This window comes from Heteronotia binoei, chromosome 14 (genome assembly GCF_032191835.1).
Source record: "Heteronotia binoei isolate CCM8104 ecotype False Entrance Well chromosome 14, APGP_CSIRO_Hbin_v1, whole genome shotgun sequence".
NCBI lineage: Eukaryota > Metazoa > Chordata > Lepidosauria > Squamata > Gekkonidae > Heteronotia > Heteronotia binoei.
Genome location: NC_083236.1, coordinates 18,880,847 through 18,899,435, shown reverse-complemented (window position 1 = coordinate 18,899,435; position 18,589 = coordinate 18,880,847). Strand labels below are relative to the sequence as shown.

The window sequence follows — 18,589 nt, the reverse complement described above, 5'->3', positions numbered from 1 at the left end:
ACCGTAAATTCAGGTGGGTAGCTGTGTTGGTCTGACACAGCAGCACAAAGTTTGAGTCCAATGACACCTTTCAGATGAACAGAATTGTAATTTGGGTATAAACTGTTGTGTGTGCGTCCACACAAAAGCTTATACCCAGAATAAAACTTTGCTGGTCTTAAAGGTACCTACAGTAGATAAGAGAACTCAAGTGACAGAATGCACAGAGTAGTCCCAAATAGAAATCAGATGCTGGGGGCCTTATGCTGTGCCTTATGCTGGCATATCTCCTCCAAGATAAAAAGGCAAAGGTAGACCCCTGGGCAAGCATCAGTCGTTTCCGACTCTGAGGTGATGTCGCATCACAACGTTTTCATAGCAGACTTTTTCAGGGGTGGTTTAAGTGTAATTACTGGGGAAGGCAATGGCAAACCACCCCATAAAAAGGTCTGCCGTGGAAACGTTGTGAAAGCAGCGTCACCCCAGAGTTGAAAACGACTGGTGCTCACACAGGAGACTTTTCCTTTCCTTGCCATTGCCTTCCCCAGTCATCTACACCGGTCAAGATACACTGATGTAATACTTCCATGCTTTCAGAACACTTTAGATCTGAGAGTTATCTAAAGCAGGTTTCTGAGAAGGCAGGGAGGTTATACCCCTAAATGAAGGAATTCCTGCTAGAATGTAGCTAGATACTGGAACTGCAGTCTCATCATCAACATCAGCCTTTATTGGCATAAAAGAAATCAATTATACAAAGGATTACCGAGGTATACAGAATAAAAAAACTCCCATAAAATACAAAAGATACAGTTAAAATTTAGAAACATCGTTACCAGTTTAAAGCTATGGTTACAAAATCCTTTGAGGAATCATGGTGGCCGGAAAAATGAACTTGGCTACTATTTCAGTGTCTTTTGGAGAACTGCAGTCTAAACTATCCCAGAGTCTACTTGTCCCCAGGCTGCAACTCAAGTTCTTTTAGGTGACTCCTTTACGGTTCTGAAAATTTGCAAAAGGGATACTCCATAGGGCCACAACACTACACGTCAGTTACTTGCCTTACCCTCCCCTTATATGGCTGCTCATCATGGCTAGGAAAAACTTCAGGAAATGGGGAACCCGATTAAGGCAGCGTCTTTAGTACCTCCCCAAGGAACCCTGGAGGCTTCCCCAGAGCCCACCTCGCAGGACTGCTGTGAGGCTCAGGACATTTTTCGTTGCGAGGAGGAAGGGCGGGGCACAGGCTAGGCCCGGCGAGGCCCTCGACCTTTCCCTGCGGCTGCCCGTCCCGCTCTCCCCAGCGTCACACCTGCAAAGACGGCCCGCCAGCCAGCCAAATCCCGCCGACGCCGCTCCAGGGACAGGTTGAAGGGTGCCGACGCCGTCTCCAAGGCGACCGGAGCCTCTGGCGGCGCCTTCTGGTGACGTCATCTGCGCGCCGGGGTTCCATGCGCCGGGCTGGCTGCTCAGGCCGCGGCTTGTCGTCATGGCGGAGGTGAAGGCGCCGGAGCCGCTGGAGATCGAGAGCAGGTAGCCCCAGCTCCTCGGTGGGCTCGTTGCCCTCCGTTCTTGCCCAAAGAGCGGGCTTCCGTTGTGAAGTTGTCTGGCCCTCCCAGTGCCACGAATGGCACTTGCCCTGATAGGCTTGCCAATCTTTAGGTAGGAGCTGGAGACCTCCCGGAATTACAGCTGATCGCCAGACTACGTATACTATTTAAAACGTATATTCGACTTTTGTAGAAAATAACTGCTCTGGAAGGTGGACTGTGTGTGGCGTTACACCCTGCTGAGGTCCCTCCCCTTCCCTTAAGCCCGCCCTCCTAGGTTCCGCTCTCCAATCTCCCGGTATTTCCAAACCCAGGGTTGGCAACTTTAGGACAGGCGATGCGATGTCAGCCCCCCTCCCCAAGACCAGCTTTGCCACGGAGGTTTGCTACATTGGCTGTGTCCTGGGGTTTGGGAACCCTGGGAAGTGCAAGTTTTTCCAGAGGGCTAAGAGTGTTAAAGCTGCAGTCCTAAGCTCTGCTCACGACCTGAATTCGATCCCTGGTGGAAGCTGGGTTTTTAGGTAGCCGGCTCGAGGTTGGTAAAATGAGTACCCAGCTTGCTGGGGGGAAAGTGTAGATGACTGGGGAAGGCAATTGCAAAACCACCCCGTAAAAACTGTCGTGAAAATGTGAAAGCAATGTCACCCCAGAGTCGGGAACGACTGGTGCTTGCACAGGTGACCTTTCCTTTCCTAAGTAGTGTGTAGGGATGTTCCCATTCTTTAGCCCTAGGAGCAAGGCACGGAAGCCTTCCCGTTTTTTATTTATGCTGCTTGTGATCTGCCTTTCTCACTGAAAATCAAGGTAGATTACACAGCGCATGCTAACACAGACAACAGGATGTGACATCCAGTAAGCAAGGTAATAGGACCAAAGTTGAAACAGTGCAACTAGTATTATGATAGCGTGTTAAAACTGAATGTAAGTTAAAACAGCTGAAACAGAAAAACACAGTAATATGGTCCACGCTCCTTTATTAAAGCATCTTCCTGACCATTTCATAGCCTTCTTTCCTTGTGTAAAAATGTTATCTTGAACAATTCAGCTTTGTATAGTTTGCAGAATGCCAGGTGCGTTTGGGTGAGGGAGAGGATGGGTGCTGTAGCAGAGCCCAACTGAATTTGGTAATGACCTCTTCTTGTAACAAGCAGGTTCTTACATTTTCCAGTCCACACTCCCCAGTTCTGAACTTCAGCTGCATCACTGGTACATGAAGCTCACTACAGTGGAGGGAAGAGGGTAGAGCAACAGCTGAGGTGTACAGTGTGGTTCCTGCATCTGAGTATTTTGTGCTTGCTTGTTCTGCTTTGCCCAGGATTCTTGAGCTGTGCCATCAGTTTCCCCACGGCATCACAGACCAGGTGATTCAGAATGACATGCCCCATATGGAGGCTCAGCAGCGGGCCATGGCCATTAACAGGCTACTCTCCATGGTAAGAACTTTCCAGCTCCATGAGTTTCTAAACTGTGCTGGATCTCTTGAACCCATTTTTTTTTTTAAACTGGGAAATAGTCTAAAATGCTGGATTTCAGGGGGTAGAGGATAGGCTTGTTAGTCTACTGCAGCTGTACGGAGGCATGAGCACCTCTTGCCTTGAAAACCCTGAGTCAGCTGCAGTTTGACAGCAACCCCCCAACTCCCTCCTCGTAAGGTTAGTTGCACCTTTCTAATGCCATTGAAGTAATTGTCTTAGAATGGTATAACTCTGCTTAGGAGTGCAGTGCTTACAGCTGAACTTGAGAGCTGCTCTGCATAAATTGAGCCACATTTATAATATTGTGCAGGATATCTGTTGCTTTTGCCAAAGGAATCAGTCAGATTTTAATACATATTTTTATACAGCCTTGTAACAATTTCTGAAAACATTGGATTTAATGAATATATATGAACCCAACCAGTCCTGAAATAATTTTGCTTGAGCATCTGAAAGAACTAGTTATACTTTCAGATCTCAAATTTGTAATGTTATTTATTGATAGTTGCTAAAATCTATATTGGTATATACTTGGGGGGGGGGGCGGGATAGAAGTGCCACCTTGTTTTCAGAGGATCTGGCCTGTCACTTTGTTGTCTGCCTTATTATAAGAGAAACCATACTGTCCCATGAATCAAAAATTGATCTTATTTATGCTGCCTTATTCAAACTACTTTAGTCGTTGTGGAAAGAAGATGATATTGGATTTATATCCCGCCCTCCACTCCGAAGAGTCTCAGAGCGGCTCACAATCTCCTTTACCTTCCTCCCCCACAACAGACACCCTGTGAGGTGGGTGGGGCTGGAGAGGGCTCTCACAGCAGCTGCCCTATCAAGGACAACCTCTGCCAGAGCTATGGCTGACCCAAGGCCATGCTAGCAGGTGCAAGTGGAGGAGTGGGGAATCAAACCCGGTTCTCCCAAATAAGAGTCCGCACACTTAACCACTACACCAAACTGGCTCTCCGGGATATAGATATTTTAAATAAATAAATGTAGTGATCTGGATCAAAAAGTTCCACTGTAGCATTTGTGTTTGTTTTAGGGTTATAGTTTTAAAATTGTTCTGTTTTAATTATTTCAGACTGGTGAATTGAGCAGTTCACTATTTTGTTTTTTTCTTTAATCAAGTGATAGTTAAGGGGGAAAGCTTTTATGTCCAAATCTTGTCAAGCAATACGATTGCATCCATTTAAATTTCTGTAACTGACCATCTCTGTGTTGTTTTCTAATGTGAAAACTGTCGAGTAAAAATGGGGCAAAACGTTAGCTTTTTTTTTTTCTTTTCTTTTAGGGACAACTGGACCTTCTGAGAAGCAGCACTGGCCTTCTCTATAGAATCAAGGAATCTCAAAATGCTGGGTAACCTTTGCTCTTCAAGAAGCAGTGCTTTTTCTGCTTTGCTTTTGCTACAGTGATAACCAGGCAGAACTCAGCAATCAGTTTCTTTATATGGCTGAAGAGAGCAGAAGGGGCAGGCGGTGTCAATTGGTCTGTCTGTCTGTCAGTCTGTCCACAGCTGCCACAGGGTAGAGGGAGTTAAATTGCCAAGGAAAAGGGTAGATTTATATTTAATTGATTTAATTATAACATTGAAAAGATCTATATTGTTAATTTAAATTAAAGTTTCCATTTTTGACAAACATTGTGCAAATCTAATCACTAAAATATGTTAATTTGCAACTAAATGTAGCATTTACCATCTAGAGCAGGGGTGTCAAATGTGTGTCATTTATCAAGTATTCCTTATCAGCTGTACCTCCCATAACCGCCACAGAAGAACTGTCCGCATGAAAAACTCTTTCTAAACGACCGGCTAGTATGAAGACCCTATTTGTGTTATTTAGTAGCTGGTTGTTTTAGCTGCTTTTTTGGCAGTTCTAAAATGATCCAATCTCATCGGGCACTTTAAGAACTAACTGCTGTCCCCCTTTGTGTTTTGCAGTAAAATGAAGGGATCTGACAATCAAGAGAAATTGGTCTATCAAATTATAGAGGATGCAGGCAACAAAGGTATTGGAGTTACGAGCTCTCTTTCTTCCTCCCATTCCTGGTGACCCAGTCACCTCTGCGCTTCATGAAAGCACTTGCCTTCTGTTGCTCTTTAATTATCCACTGCTATTATAGATTTGATTTAGATGGCTAGAAGCCTGCCTTTCTCCTTGATGTACAAGGACTCAGGGTAACTAATAAAAAACAGGATTGCAGTAAGACTGTAGCTCTTGTCATGTCATTAGAACTGAATGCCATAAGAAACTTCTGAAATGACCAAAGCCCTCTTCTGAAAGTTCATTTTTGGGGAAGATTATTCCAAAGAGTGGGATCTAGAACTGAACATTGCATCTCCCTTCAAGAAGGGATGGACTAGTGTCTCGTCAGAAGAACAGAGATGTTGCATGTGTGTACAAAGTTGCTTATGTATAGAAAGGGAAAAATCACAAGTGGCCTGGGCTGTAATGAATGAAGATTCTAGGACAAGTATCTGTAAAGTATCTGTACAATTTTATTTATTTAATTGAAATGTTTATACTCTACCTTTCCCTTTCTCCTCAACTTGCAGCTATACAAAATATAATAAAACTCTGGCTAAATAGCGTTCAGAAATAACTGCAAAAACAGGAGGCTCTGCAGGCTAGTGATTTGTGTCCAAGAATGCATTGAAGGTTTCCTAACTACTCATCTTCTGTTAGTGGTGAATTCCTCCATATAGTAAAGCTGCCAAATCCCAGACTTTCAAAGATTCCCCTTTAGGTTTCTTTTAGTAACACAGAATCATTTCACGAATATCTTCACGTTTTGAGCTGCGTTTGAGAAAAACTTGAGCCTCTCCTTTTTCAGTTTGATTCCACAGCTCTGGGATTAGCTGGTTTTCAATCAGGGATTTCTCTTGTGCTGCTTCTTTCTCAAATAGAGGAAGAAGGAAGATGTTGGGACAAAGGGAAATACTGTCATCTAGAACTTGTGCATATGTAAGCACGGTGTCTTGACAATGTGTGCTTGATGCCAGTAAGTGAATGTTCTGTATTTATTTACAGGTATTTGGAGCCGGGATATTAGATATAAAAGTAATCTTCCCTTAACTGAGATCAACAAGATACTGAAGAACTTGGAAAGCAAGAAACTCATTAAAGCTGTGAAGTCTGTAGCGGTGAGTGGTTCTTAATTTTGAAGAAGGTGAGCAATCCAGAAGGGTCTTATCAAGGCAGATAAACAAGTGCAGAGTTGATCTGGAATTTCAGTGCAGGCTTTAAGCTTCTGTGATGAAAATAGAAGTGCCATCTCTTGAATGGGCAATTTCCATGTGGTGGGCGGTGCTTCCTGCAAAGGTTTAAAGGGGAACTTGCTCAGGAGAAACCTCTTTTTCTATTTTATATAAAAATAAAACTTTTAGACTGCCCTCCTCTGTCCACACAAGGGTCAGGGTGGTGAACAACAATAAAACATTTCTAAATTAATAAAACCGGTAATGAAATAACAACTGAAGAATATGTTGCCCAGTAGCAACTGGGATTTCCACTTCATGGGGCACTGCAGCTAATCCTAACTCCCTGATCGGTTTGCTGCAAGATGAGTCTCAGATTTCCAGAAGATATTGCTATAAAAGATGATTGCTAGTGGTGACATTGAATCTAAAGCTGGCATCGAGGAATCAGGAGGACGAGAGTTTATCATAGCATGCTGGATTGCCATCAAATCAAGGTGTTCTATATCATGATCTCCCAAGTAGATTTTAAATCATTTCTAGTATTTACACTTCCTTTAGAAAGTGCAGGCTGATTTGTTGCTATAACTGTAAAAGAACATTGCTTTAAAACCAAATAGACGCTTTATAAATTCTCAGAGAATACACTATAGTTTTCTTAAACATTTTGCTTCATGTGTTTACTGTTTTGGGCAAAGCACTTTATGCAGAACATTGCTTATTTTGAGATGTTTAGTTTGTGGCTTCAGATAGGGTTTTCCTTGCATGATGCAGCTATTGAAAGCTTTTGTAGATGAGCGCTGGCTGGAATCATGTAAGGCTGCACTGCTTCTTTCTGGTCTTCCTTTTCGTATGGGTCTGTAGCTGACCTGCCCCTGCCACCACAAAACAGTGAAGTGTCTCAACCAGAAGGAAGAGCTGGTGACAGTGGCTAAGGCAGATCAGTATTCCCATGAGTGGGAAGGCCATGCTCTTCGGCTGATGTTCAGAATTAGGGAACTGAGCCAGTTGCAGAGATTAGATAGTGACTAAGCATAAAACAAATGTAAAAAGTCACCTAGTTAGATCATTGGAGACTATCTGTGGGAACTTGCTGATCCCTGGATGTCACTGTAAAAGCGCATGGCGTGTTGTGCTGTGTGATTACCGAGGAAGCTGTTTTCTCCCAAAGAAAAGCAGCCTCCTGTAAATCATGAGGTTCAAAGTTCAATTTGAAGCATTTATATGTTTGCAGCAAATCTAGATTTTTTTTGTCTAAAATATGGCTATTTTTAGAGCTTACTGGTCTAACTTTAAAACGTTAAAAATCTAATTGTTTTGATTTAAAAAAAAATATTTTTTATCTGACATCACCTGAATTCATAGTGGAGAGTTGTAGAAAATGCCTGCCTTTGGACAGCCTTTTCAGACTATGGCCAGCCTTTTGCTTCAGCCTTTTCCGAATGTGGCCAGCCTTTTCCTGTGTCTGTGAGTTGTCCAGATGTAAAGGAAATGTGACTCCTGACCTTTTTAATACTTGCACAGAAGAGGGCATTTTAGTAGGTGAAGCTTGTCATTCAGAGATGAGAAAACCTACTTGTTTGAATTATATCTCGTATGCAGCAATTACATAGTTCTAGTTGTGCTGGGCCCCTCTTGTGCTGTTTGTCATCTTTTTTTAAAAAAAGAAAGAAAAGACAACGATGGGTTTTGCTGTTAAATTGACCTACTGTAGTAGAAAGCTGAGGGATGACCATGACTGCACAGATGCCTGGTAACGATATGTTGCTGCATGAGCATTTATTTTGTGGCCAGAACATAAACGTTTATGTGGCGATCACCGTTTTTTTCCAACTGAACAAAATTGCTGTATTCTTCATTTGCTAGGCTTCCAAGAAAAAGGTGTACATGTTATACAATCTTCAGCCAGATCGTTCTGTGACCGGTGGAGCTTGGTACAGCGACCAGGATTTTGAATCTGAATTTGTAGAGGTCCTGAACCAACAGTGTTTTAAATTCTTGCAGACCAAGGTGAGCGCGCTTCTTTCCCCCCCTTATTTTGTATCCAGTTCTTTTGCTCATGGTATGTAGGTGCTGTGCTCCCAAGAACTTCTCAGAAGGGCTTCGGCTTTGGGGGCTTTTCGCAGGGATTGTTCTTCTCAGCTGGTTAGCTTTGAATAAGCTCAAGATACCAGTAAGAGCACTTCGTGTGGAAAATTCTGCCAGAAGCCAAGTAGAACTCCTCTGCAAGTTCTTGGATTGCAGCCAGGAATAATTTTATTTTCCTTCTGAAAAGCCAGCCTCACAAGTGGTAGCGCAGGATTTATTTATTTATTTGCTTCATTTATTCTCCCCAGTGGGGAAATGCTAGCAGATCTGATGGCACCTGGCTTTTGGCCACTGTGTGACAAAGAGTGTTGGGCTAGAGGGCCACTGGCCTAATCAAACATGGGTTCTCTTGTGTTATGTTCAAAGCAGCTTATCGCTATTTCCTCTTCTCCATTTTATCTTCACAACCACCCTGTTGGGTAGGTTAGGCTGAGAGTGTGCAACTGGCCCAGGGTCCGTGTGCCAGGACTGCACATCTCCCAGGCAACCTGTAGCACTGCTGTTGTAGTCAGCTGGCCTAGGATCTAGAGGACATTGGTCCTGTTTCCCCCAAGCACATGCAGGACACCCCAGTCAGTTGTGTCATTTGCTTATTTAGACTTTCATTCATACAGTGCAAGGAGTGGTTAACTGCGCCCTTCCTGCCTTGGTTGCTGCCTCCCCCTTTCAGCCATGCCCTAATGTGAACATATGAAGCTGCCTTATACTGAATCAGACCCTTGGTCTATCAAAGTCAGTATTGTCTTCTCAGACTGGCAGCGGCTCTCCAGGGTCTCCAGCTGAGGTTTTTCACACCTATTTGCCTGGACCCTTTTTTGGAGATGCCAGGGATTGAACCTGGGACCTTCTGCTTCCCAAGCAGATGCTCTACCACTGAGCCACCGTCCCTCCCCGTGCACCATGGTTTGGCTGATCTGTCTCCAGGGTGGTTGGGCCTCACTGTCTCCACCTGGGGCTTGGTCTTACCTGTCCTGAGCAGGCTTCTCCAAACATTTTGTCCACCCTTTTGCTTCCAGCCACACCTTTAGGTTTTCCTTATGCTGTGCACCTTCTGGCCTCAGGTATGTGGGCTCCCTCTCTAGCCTGGCCCTGTCATAGTCACCCAGCAAGTCTCTGTGGCAGAGAGGAGATTTAAATCTTTCCTATAATCTCAGGTCCATTAGTGACTGGTCATAATTTTTGGGAGAAAATCCCCTTATCTTGATTCCCCACTCCTCCACTTGCAGCTGCTTGAATGGCCTTGGGTCAGTCAGAGCTCTCTTATCTGGGAGAACCGGGTTTGATTCCCCACTCCTCCACTTGCAGCTGCTGGAATGGCCTTGGGTCAGCCAGAGCTCTCTTATCCGGGAGAACCGGGTTTGATTCCCCACTCCTCCACTTGCAGCTGCTGAAATGGCCTTGGGTCAGACATATCTCTGGCAGAGGTTGTCCTTGAAAGGGCAGCTGCTGTGAGAGCCCTCTCAATTCTTCTTCTCCCCCCCCCCCACAGGTAAGTATATGCTCTGGGATCATCCTTCCTGAGCTAAGCCAAAAATGTGTGAGCTGGAGGCTAAAAAAACCTGCGAGCTAGCTCACGTTAACTGATCTTAGAGGGGACACTGGTAATGGGGAATACTTTGACATGAATTAACTTGATCTTGGACCCGTCAGTAGTCCAGGACAAAACAAAAAAAAGGAACTGCAAAAAATAGTCTGAGCCTTCAGGAGGCCCGCCACGAGCATTTGAAACTCCCTCTGCGGCCTAAGCTGTGCAGCATTCGTTTTAAAAAGCAAATCCTGGGAGACAGAGAGAGGCAATATGGTCATGCTGTAATTGGGAACAAACTCTTTTGGTGTGGAGGAACATCTGCTTAAAACGCTTGCCGGATGAATGTCTCTGAGATAACTAGCTGAGGAACGTGCCCTTCCCAGTAAACAAAGACTGCCAAAGTTTGTTTCTGTCCCCTGTGCTTTGTAGGCTGAAGTCGCTCGTGAAAGCAAGCAGAACCCAATGATCCAGAGAAACAGCTCGTTTGCATCCTCGCATGAGGTGTGGAAATATATCAGTGAATTGGGCATCAGTAAGGTGAGGCTGAACTGCTTTCCTTAGACTGTCTCCTGTGTTCCAGTGCCAAAGGCTGGAGGTGGGTCGTTCTTCTCTTTGGTCCCAGATCAGTGAGGCTTGCTGCCCTCTGGCTTTCTGGCTCCCACGTTTCACCCTTTTTGGTTTCAAACGCTGCTTCTGTGAAACTAGTTTATACTCTTCTTCCCTTATCCTGTTGACTCTGAGGGGCCTGTTGAAATCAACATGCTTCGGGGGCACTGTAGGAGGGCAGCTTCCTTTTATTTTTCTAAACTTGTCATCTTTTAGGGGAAGCTGCAAATATATTTTACATCCATCAGCTATGGTCCAGCAAGATATGCACAATTGATATTATTGGTGCTTTAATTCTGGGAGTATTGTATCTTTTATGTTTTATGTGTATTTTTGACATAGGAATTGCCTGCAATTTTTTAGGAAAATGTTTTGTATGGGCAATGAAGTTTTGTCTTTGTAATGCAGACAGCATTTGGTCTCTTCTCTTGCAGAGATAGCATTTGGTCTTTTCTCTTATAATTGACAACGCAAGAGTTTTGTATGTTATGATTGTTTTGCTGTGCTTACTTTATGTTTATTAAAGGATATTTATGTATTTAGTTTAGGATTTATTGAATTGATAATTTGTTTATTTTTCTTCATTTATGCCCTGCCGTAGTCCCCTGTGGGGATTCAAATCAGTTTACGCTGTTCTCAGAGCCAGTTTGGTCTAGTGGTTAAATGCGCGAACTCTTATCCTGGAGAACTGGGTTTGATTCCCCACTCCTGCACAAGCACCTGCTGATGTGACCTTGAGTCAGTCACAAGTTCTCTCAGAGCTGTTCCTCTCAAGAGCAGTTTCTGTCAGAGCTCTCTCAGCCCCACCTACCTCATAGGGTGTCTGTTGTGGGGGAGGGAAGGGAAAGGAGATTGTAAGCTGCTCTGAGACTCCTTTGGGTAGTGAAGGGCAAGGTATGAATCCAATCTGTTCCCTTCTCTCTTCTTCTTCTCTTCCATTTTAGCCTCTCACCAACCCTGTGAGATAGTGTAGGCTGAGGATGTGTGACTAGCCGAAGGACACTAGCAAGCTCCCATGGCAGGGCAGGGATTTCCCAGGTCCTAGTCTGACACTTTAACCACTACACCACCTTGGGTCTTAGGGCTTACATACAGATATACACCAGCTTCTCATGCTTTAGGGTGAAAACCTTTTTTAAGCATCATCTCTTCCCAGGTTTATTCTCCTCCAGTTACATGAATATATGAAATTGCCTTATATACTGAATTAGACCCACTGAATGAGTTGCCAGATCTCTCTCTTGTGAATGAATGGATTTAGATATTTGCAAAGTAGAAAGAATTTGACCCAATGAAATGAATCTGACCCTGGTGGTAATGCCACCACCATCTGTCTGGTCATTCAAGCCCCACTCCCAAGTAGGGAAGAAGCTCAGTTGTTACTCTTCTGCCATGGACAGCTTATAATGAGGATTTCCCCAATTTTTCTAATGGAAAAATTGTGTAGGTATAGACAACAGTTTCAAGAACTAAGTTTTGTTTACATGTGCTTTTGCCAACGATTGACATGCAGTATGTTTAATGGTAATACGTTATTAAAGAGTTCAGTATTTTCAATGTGTTGTTTAGCTTAATATCCAAACCTGCTGGCAGTCCTGTTTCTTGTGACTCTATGAGAGAGGCTCTGTCCTCTCTTGTGACTCTGTGAGAGAGGCTCATGTCATTCTGAATACACTTCCTTTTGCTTACTAGATAATTTGGCTTTTCCTTTCAACTTTTATGTTTTCCTTCACCCTTGTTGCCAGAAACTAAACAGATATGCTCCGGTAGCATAGGGTTCAGCAGTTTGCAACTCTTTTTCAACTAAAGGGTATACTTGCAATCTTCCATATAGAAAATTAAAATATTTATACTTTAAAATTCCATCAGTATGCCAAATAGTTCGATTGTATATCCTGAGTTATAAATTATGTACTTTTTGTTCAATTAGTAAAGTAAATTCAACGTTTGTAAGAAAGTATGTCTTGCATGCATCTTTAAATTTTTGCAAAATCTCTTTCCCCTCCAGTGGGGGGCTTCAGAATTTCCAGAAACTTTCTGTCCAACTGTTATGATACAGCCAAAGTCCGGCATATTTCTTTCCCTGTTTTACTAGGAGAAATTTAAGCACGTGCTTAACTTTAGCTGGCTTATTTCAAATTAATGCTTAAAGATTGTCCCCTATCTATGGCAATTTTCATTTCCCATCATTTCTTTAAATTCTGTTTGATTTTTCTGCAGTCAGAATACTGTTTTCATTACAAAAGTGTTCTGGATTTTGTAGGAGAGATACTTAATGTGGGCCTTTTAAGTTCCTCATTAATATTAAAGGAAGATTTAGAAACCTTGTTGAGGGAGAACTTAATTCACTGCACCTCTTTCATAATTCTGAAGAAGAGCCATTTTTCTCCAATGGCTCTTGCATCTTGTTCTGAGAATGACATTCTGCTTTTAAAAGATCAATCAGCTGTTTTTGTTTAATAGGGGCTACTTTGCTTTTTGTTTCCTCCAACAAAAATAGGTGGAATTGTCAATGGAGGACATAGAAACCATTCTCAACACATTAATATATGACGGAAAGGTGGAAATGACCATAATTGCTGCCAAAGAAGGAACAGTCGGCAGCGTGGATGGGCACATGAAGCTGTACAGAGCAGTGAACCCCATCATCCAGCCCACGGGTTTGGTTCGGACCCCTTGTGGGCTCTGTCCAGTAAGTGGCCACTTAAGCATTACACAATAAAGCCGGATCTTTCACTGATGTGAGTAATGTAAGCTCATTTTTGGTTAGGCTGGTCACAGTACTTCCCTAGTATACTTCCCTGTAGCTGATAAAATGTTTAAGCGAAAACAAATTGTCACTCAACCAAAGCTGTGTTGGAATTGTGACCTCTTGGATGAGTCCCACTCTTGTTGACAAGGAGGATGACAACGACTAGGATGATGATGGTGATAATACATTTTTACTTTGCTTTTCATCCAAGATTGGCTCCCAGAGCACATGGTAGCAATTTAAAATGCATCATATGGCTTTGTTAAAGGTTAGTTTAATCCAGTTTGCTGAGAGCCCGTGTCCTTGTAGAGGCTCAGGGCAGCAAATTTTTCACCTACATCTCCAGCGGCATAAAGAAGTGTGCATCCTGCTTGGTTTTGCATGTGAACTGTTGAAAGGCCCCATGTAGGCACCAAAGCAGCATGCACGGGGCTGTATATCACAAACCGCTTGTCTGGTGGTGGGAGGGGAATGGATCCAGCCATTTGATCCTCCCCTCCCCCCCAATGATTGGCACTGTTGTTGCAAACCCACTCAGCCCAGCCCCGTTAGGAGAAATGTGCTGTTTTTAACACACGTGTGTGCCTGCTCATCAGTTAGAACCAGTGACAGAGGCTCCTCTTCATTCTTAAATAAGGTTAGGGAGGACTGGGGGTTGGGCTTTCTGTGCTGGGGAATTCCCTCCCTGCGTCGGCCTGCCTGTCTTCTGAGCTTTAGTCCAAAAACCTCTTGTGTTGGAATCTTCCTTGATAGCGATGAGCTCACAGTATGTACCAGTTCTGGTTGGTTGGTTTTTTTGCTGTCAAATCACAGCTGGCTTGTGGCAAACATTGTGGGGTGTTCAAGGCAAGAGACTTTCAGAGGTAGTTTGCCATTGCCTGCCTCTGCATAGCAACCCTGGTATCCCTTGCTGGTCTCTCATCCAAATACTCTCCAAGGCTAACCCTGCTTTGCTTCTGCGATCTGAGGAAGATCAGGCTAGCCCGGGCTGTCCAGGTCAAGGCACATGATAAATAAATACATTTAAAGAAATAAACAGTATTGACAAGGACTGATTTGCATATTAGGCCACATCCCCCCGATGCCAAGCCAGCCAGAACTCACAGAAAAAGCCCAGCGGGAACTCATTTGCATATTAGGCCACACCCCCTGATGAAAAGCCAGCCAGAACTCACAGAAAACAGCCCAGCAGGAACTCATTTGCATATTAGGCCACACCCCTGACACAAAACCAGCCAGAACTCACAGAAGAAGCCCAGCTGGAACTCATTTGCATATTAGGCCACACCTCCCAACACAAAGCCAGCCTGAACTCATAGGAAAAGCCCAGCAGGAACTCATTTGCATATTAGGCAACACCCCATGATGCAAAGCCAGCCGGAACTGTGCTTCTGTGCATTCCTGCTCAGAAAAAAGCCCTGAGTATTGATCATCTACCAGTAAGCTGTACTAATCCTTGATTCTGTCTGTCCTTAGGTTTTTGACGACTGCCATGAAGGTGGTGAGATATCTCCATCGAACTGTATTTATATGACAGAGTGGCTGGAGTTTTAGCAACAAAGTGTGGATTGTGTCACCTTCCTGCACCTGATGTTAATGAACCAGCTTTTTTTAATAATAGATTTTTTGCTCAGGAGGAAGGAGTTTTGTTTTTTAAGCTCTAACCTGTTTAAAGAGAGCATCAGCTGAAGACATTCTCAGACAGCTGTGTGCTGTTTGATTTGACTGAAAAGGCACCCATCTTTTCTGTTCAAGACATGCACAGGCAGAAAAAGAGCGCTCTGTGTAGCCTTAGAGAGGGAGGTTGGGTGGTGTTGATGCGCAGAGTGAATGAGTCCGTTTGCCATGCTAAACGAAGAAAGTTTGCTCACGGCGCCCCAGTCCTGCAGCAGGCCTTTAAACAACATCACAGCGCGGCGGAGAAAGTGGCAGGGCAGCCATCCTGCAGTGTTGCAGATTAGGGGAGTCTCCCCAAAAGCTCTTCTGGGCAACCTCATTCAGTGACTGGGAACTTGAACAAGAGGACTCTTTGGCTTTGGGGGCTTGGGAACTCTACTGAAGCTGGGATTAGTTCTCTGTCAATGTAAATTCAAAACATAAATTCAAAATGTTTGTTTCTGACAAAACCAGCTTCTTGGAAAGATTTTCAAGGAACAGAGCAGGGTGATTAGCAAAGCAGGTAAAACCATCAAAATAAACTACTCAAGAAGCATTTTAGGATTGCAAACCTGCATGTAGGATTAGGGGTTTGAAAGTCTCCATTATCTGAAATTGAAAGGTTTTGATTCTGGGTTGTTGGTTCTTTTCTGCAACAGGGACAAGCACTGAACCACTCCAAACGTCATGTAGTTGCAACACGCTAAGTGAGATCATAACATCTCTTGAATTTCTGCCGGGCCACTTACGACTAAACTCCAGAGCATCTTGTTTCTACAGCATGCCATCTAAACTCACTCCAAGACGGAAAATCGTTAGTTACTTGTCCAACAAGCGATTGAGAAAGCTGTTGAACAGCTTCCTAACGATGTACAATGTTTTGTTTAATACAATCGAGGTGATTTGACTTCTCAGAGTGATCTTGGGTATAAAGGGCGTCTTTAGTGAGGGTTCCAAAAACGCCTGACTTACAGCAGGTGAACAGTGGAGGCAGATTTCTCCATACATTGGTCTAGCTGTAAGAAGTTGTAAAGGAGGAGAAATCTTATGGCTCTCCTCCTTGGGCTGTCCTCCAGCTTCCACCCCTTTCTGACCCTCTGATTTCTCTGTCTCTCTCTCTCTCCTCAGTCTTCACCCCCTGCATTACTCTCTGTTTTCCCTCCTTTCTGCCCTACTAGCCCCCAGTCCTTTTCCTTCTCCCCTTCCTTTCACCTCCCCATTCCTGCTCCTACCTTCTCGTACCTCTTTGGGTTTGCAGAAATGTATGTCTTAATCCTGGATGGTAACATTCAGTGGGTTTTTGATCTGCCCAGCATACATAGCTGGAATAAACATTAATTTTGCATTTGAATACCGCTAAATGTGGATAGGAGCAGGGGAGACCTACATCCAGTAGTAATTCAATGAAAACCAGAGACCGTTTTTGCTTTGTTTATTGTAGTTATAAAGCAATCGGATTTTTTTTCCATCTAATTTCTCTAAAATGTGGGTAGCTTCTACATTCCAGTAATTCTCCATGCCAAATTCTACACTGTTAAGAAGTGATTTTACCTGGCCATCCTTCCTGCTACCAGCTCTCCTTGTCTCCCCCCTTTTCTGGTTTCAATCTCTCCATACAACTAGCTCTGTGCAACTTGTCTTTGGCTTTCTTTTTTCTTCTTTGACCCCTCAAGTTTACTACATAGCAGACTTCCGCCAAATCAATGAAAGGCTCACCCTAGCAAGGTACTAAAATGAGAACTTCGAAGATACAACCGGAAGGTGGTCAGAAATAAGACAAAACCTTTTAACGCCTGCAACACCATTTTTCTAAATCGGATTCCTCTGATGTGTATACAAGATGGTAACTTCAGTCATGCAGCTCTAAATACATTTTATGTTATAGGCCAAGTTATACAGCTGCAAGAGCAAGTGTTGAGTCAACTTTTCAGCAACCTATTATTATGCTGTCTGAATGTTTTTATTTATTATGAAAGCAAAACAATTTATTCCGCTGGTCTGACATTTTGATTTGAGAATGTGTTCGTAGTACTGGATGAGAATGTGCGTAATTGGCCTAGAATTCAGCAAGATCCCATTAAGAATGCCTCCGTAACAGCAAATTGAAACCTGCTTTGACATTTAATATTCTCATCTCCCATGCCCCCCTCCCCATCTAAAACTTACCTTCACAGTTTGGGGGAGGGGCACAGTTCAAAGCCATTCTTCAAGACTCGCCTGGTTCTTTTGCCTCATACCTTTGGCGAAACTAGCCTCTGTATGTGTGAGTGGAACAGGCACCAGTTCCATGTGATGTGCTTGTATGTGTAAGCGGCAGTGCCTTTGAGAAGAAGGAAGGGTGCTTTTGAATGAGAGAAAAATGTTGCTGCCTGTATATTTGGCATAGTGCATTGACACCAGAAGAAAAGTAGGTTTTTATACCCCACCTTTCTACCCCCCCCCCCAAAAGGAGTCTCAAAGCAGCTTACAGTCGCCTTGCTTTCCTCTTTTCATGACAAGCACCTTTATGAGGTGGGTGGGGCTGAGAGAATTCTGAGAGAAAAGTGACTGGCCCAAGGCTTCATATGTGGAGGAATGCGGAATGAAACTTGGTTCTCCAAATAAAAGCCAGCTGCTTTTAACCATCAAACCATACTGGTTATAAGGAGGCTGTGAGAGAAGTTTTGTATGTGTGTTTGTGAGAGAAGGAGGGTGAGTGGCAGTGTCTGCAAATCCATGTCTTTATTCCCTAGGTGTAGAATGTGTGAACAGTGTATATATGATTTAATTCTTCTACAGCCCTATTAGCTGTACTCTGGGGTTTGTCGTACTTCTGGGATCTCTACATCTGTTTTGAGGTCTTTGCCCTGGATTTGGTATCCCATAGTAGCTGCAGGTGGCCTATGTGTCCTCAGTTTGTGATAATTTTAGTTATTACAAATATTTGTAATGGACATTTCTGAAAGAAAACTGGAGGTATTCTACAGAGTGCAAGAACAATCTAATGATACGATACCCCGCCCAGCAGTGTATCCCAAACGAGGGAGGGTCCTCAAAAGCTTTCTCAAAACAGTAGTTTTGCACATTCCCCCCTCTGTTCCCCAATAAGAGAGGGACAGGCTGTATTCCAAAAAAAGAGTTTGCACAAGAATGTTGGGAGCAAGTGTTCCCTCTAAGCTGAGTTAGCGTGAATTAGCTCACAGATTTTTAGCCTCCAACTCACACATTTTTGTCTTCGCTCAAGAAGGATGACCTCAGAGCACACTTAATTTATGCAGTCGCTCACAACTTTAATGCCAGCAGCTCACAAAATAGAATTTTTGCTCACAAGACTGTAGCCTAGAGGGAACATTGGTTGGGAGTAATTAAACTTTGTTGGTCTGAAAGGTGCCACTGGACTCAAATTTTGTTCAGGTCTAAAAGAATTCAAGGAAGGCAGCTCTGTTCATCTTACGCAGCAAAGCAAAAAGGATTTTCAGGCACCTATGGGACTTCCTGTGAAGCAGAAGTTTATTTTTGAGGTATAAGCCTGACAAAAGCTCATGCTTCCAGAAACCTCTTGGCCTTTAATGAATCACAAAACCCCTTTTTGCTTCCTCAGCTCAAAGAGGTTTTTTGCCAAAGCACTGAACAAAATAATTCTATGGCAGGGTGTGTGTGTGTAAACAACTCACAAATTGCAATGCTTTTCTGCATATTGCATGGAGGTTTTAAAAGTAGAATTGACAATGAAAAAGAGCAACATGGCATGGATGTCAGTGTCCCCAAATCAGC

At 43.6% G+C, this 18,589-nt stretch overlaps 1 protein-coding gene across 1 annotated transcript; it reads left to right on the top strand.

Moving 5' to 3' along the window:
- The first annotated feature begins 1,420 nt into the window (after positions 1-1,420).
- On the top strand, positions 1,421-16,824 carry POLR3F (RNA polymerase III subunit F). Its single transcript, XM_060254330.1, has 9 exons — positions 1,421-1,512; positions 2,845-2,962; positions 4,299-4,366; positions 4,950-5,017; positions 6,040-6,152; positions 8,073-8,216; positions 10,252-10,359; positions 12,929-13,120; positions 14,657-16,824. Exons 1-9 carry the CDS (start codon positions 1,469-1,471, stop codon positions 14,732-14,734), a joined length of 933 nt encoding a protein of 310 aa, XP_060110313.1. The 5' UTR covers positions 1,421-1,468; the 3' UTR covers positions 14,735-16,824.
- The last annotated feature ends 1,765 nt before the right edge of the window (positions 16,825-18,589 follow it).

Excerpts from the sequence above, each read along its gene's own strand:
- POLR3F (XM_060254330.1), top strand. The coding sequence starts at position 1,469 with ATGGCGGAGGTGAAGGCGCCGGAGCCGCTGGAGATCGAGAGCAG. Across the intron at positions 2,963-4,298 it reads TTAACAGGCTACTCTCCATG|GGACAACTGGACCTTCTGAG; the intron begins GTAAGAACTTTC and ends CTTTTCTTTTAG. Across the intron at positions 4,367-4,949 it reads AAGGAATCTCAAAATGCTGG|TAAAATGAAGGGATCTGACA; the intron begins GTAACCTTTGCT and ends TGTGTTTTGCAG.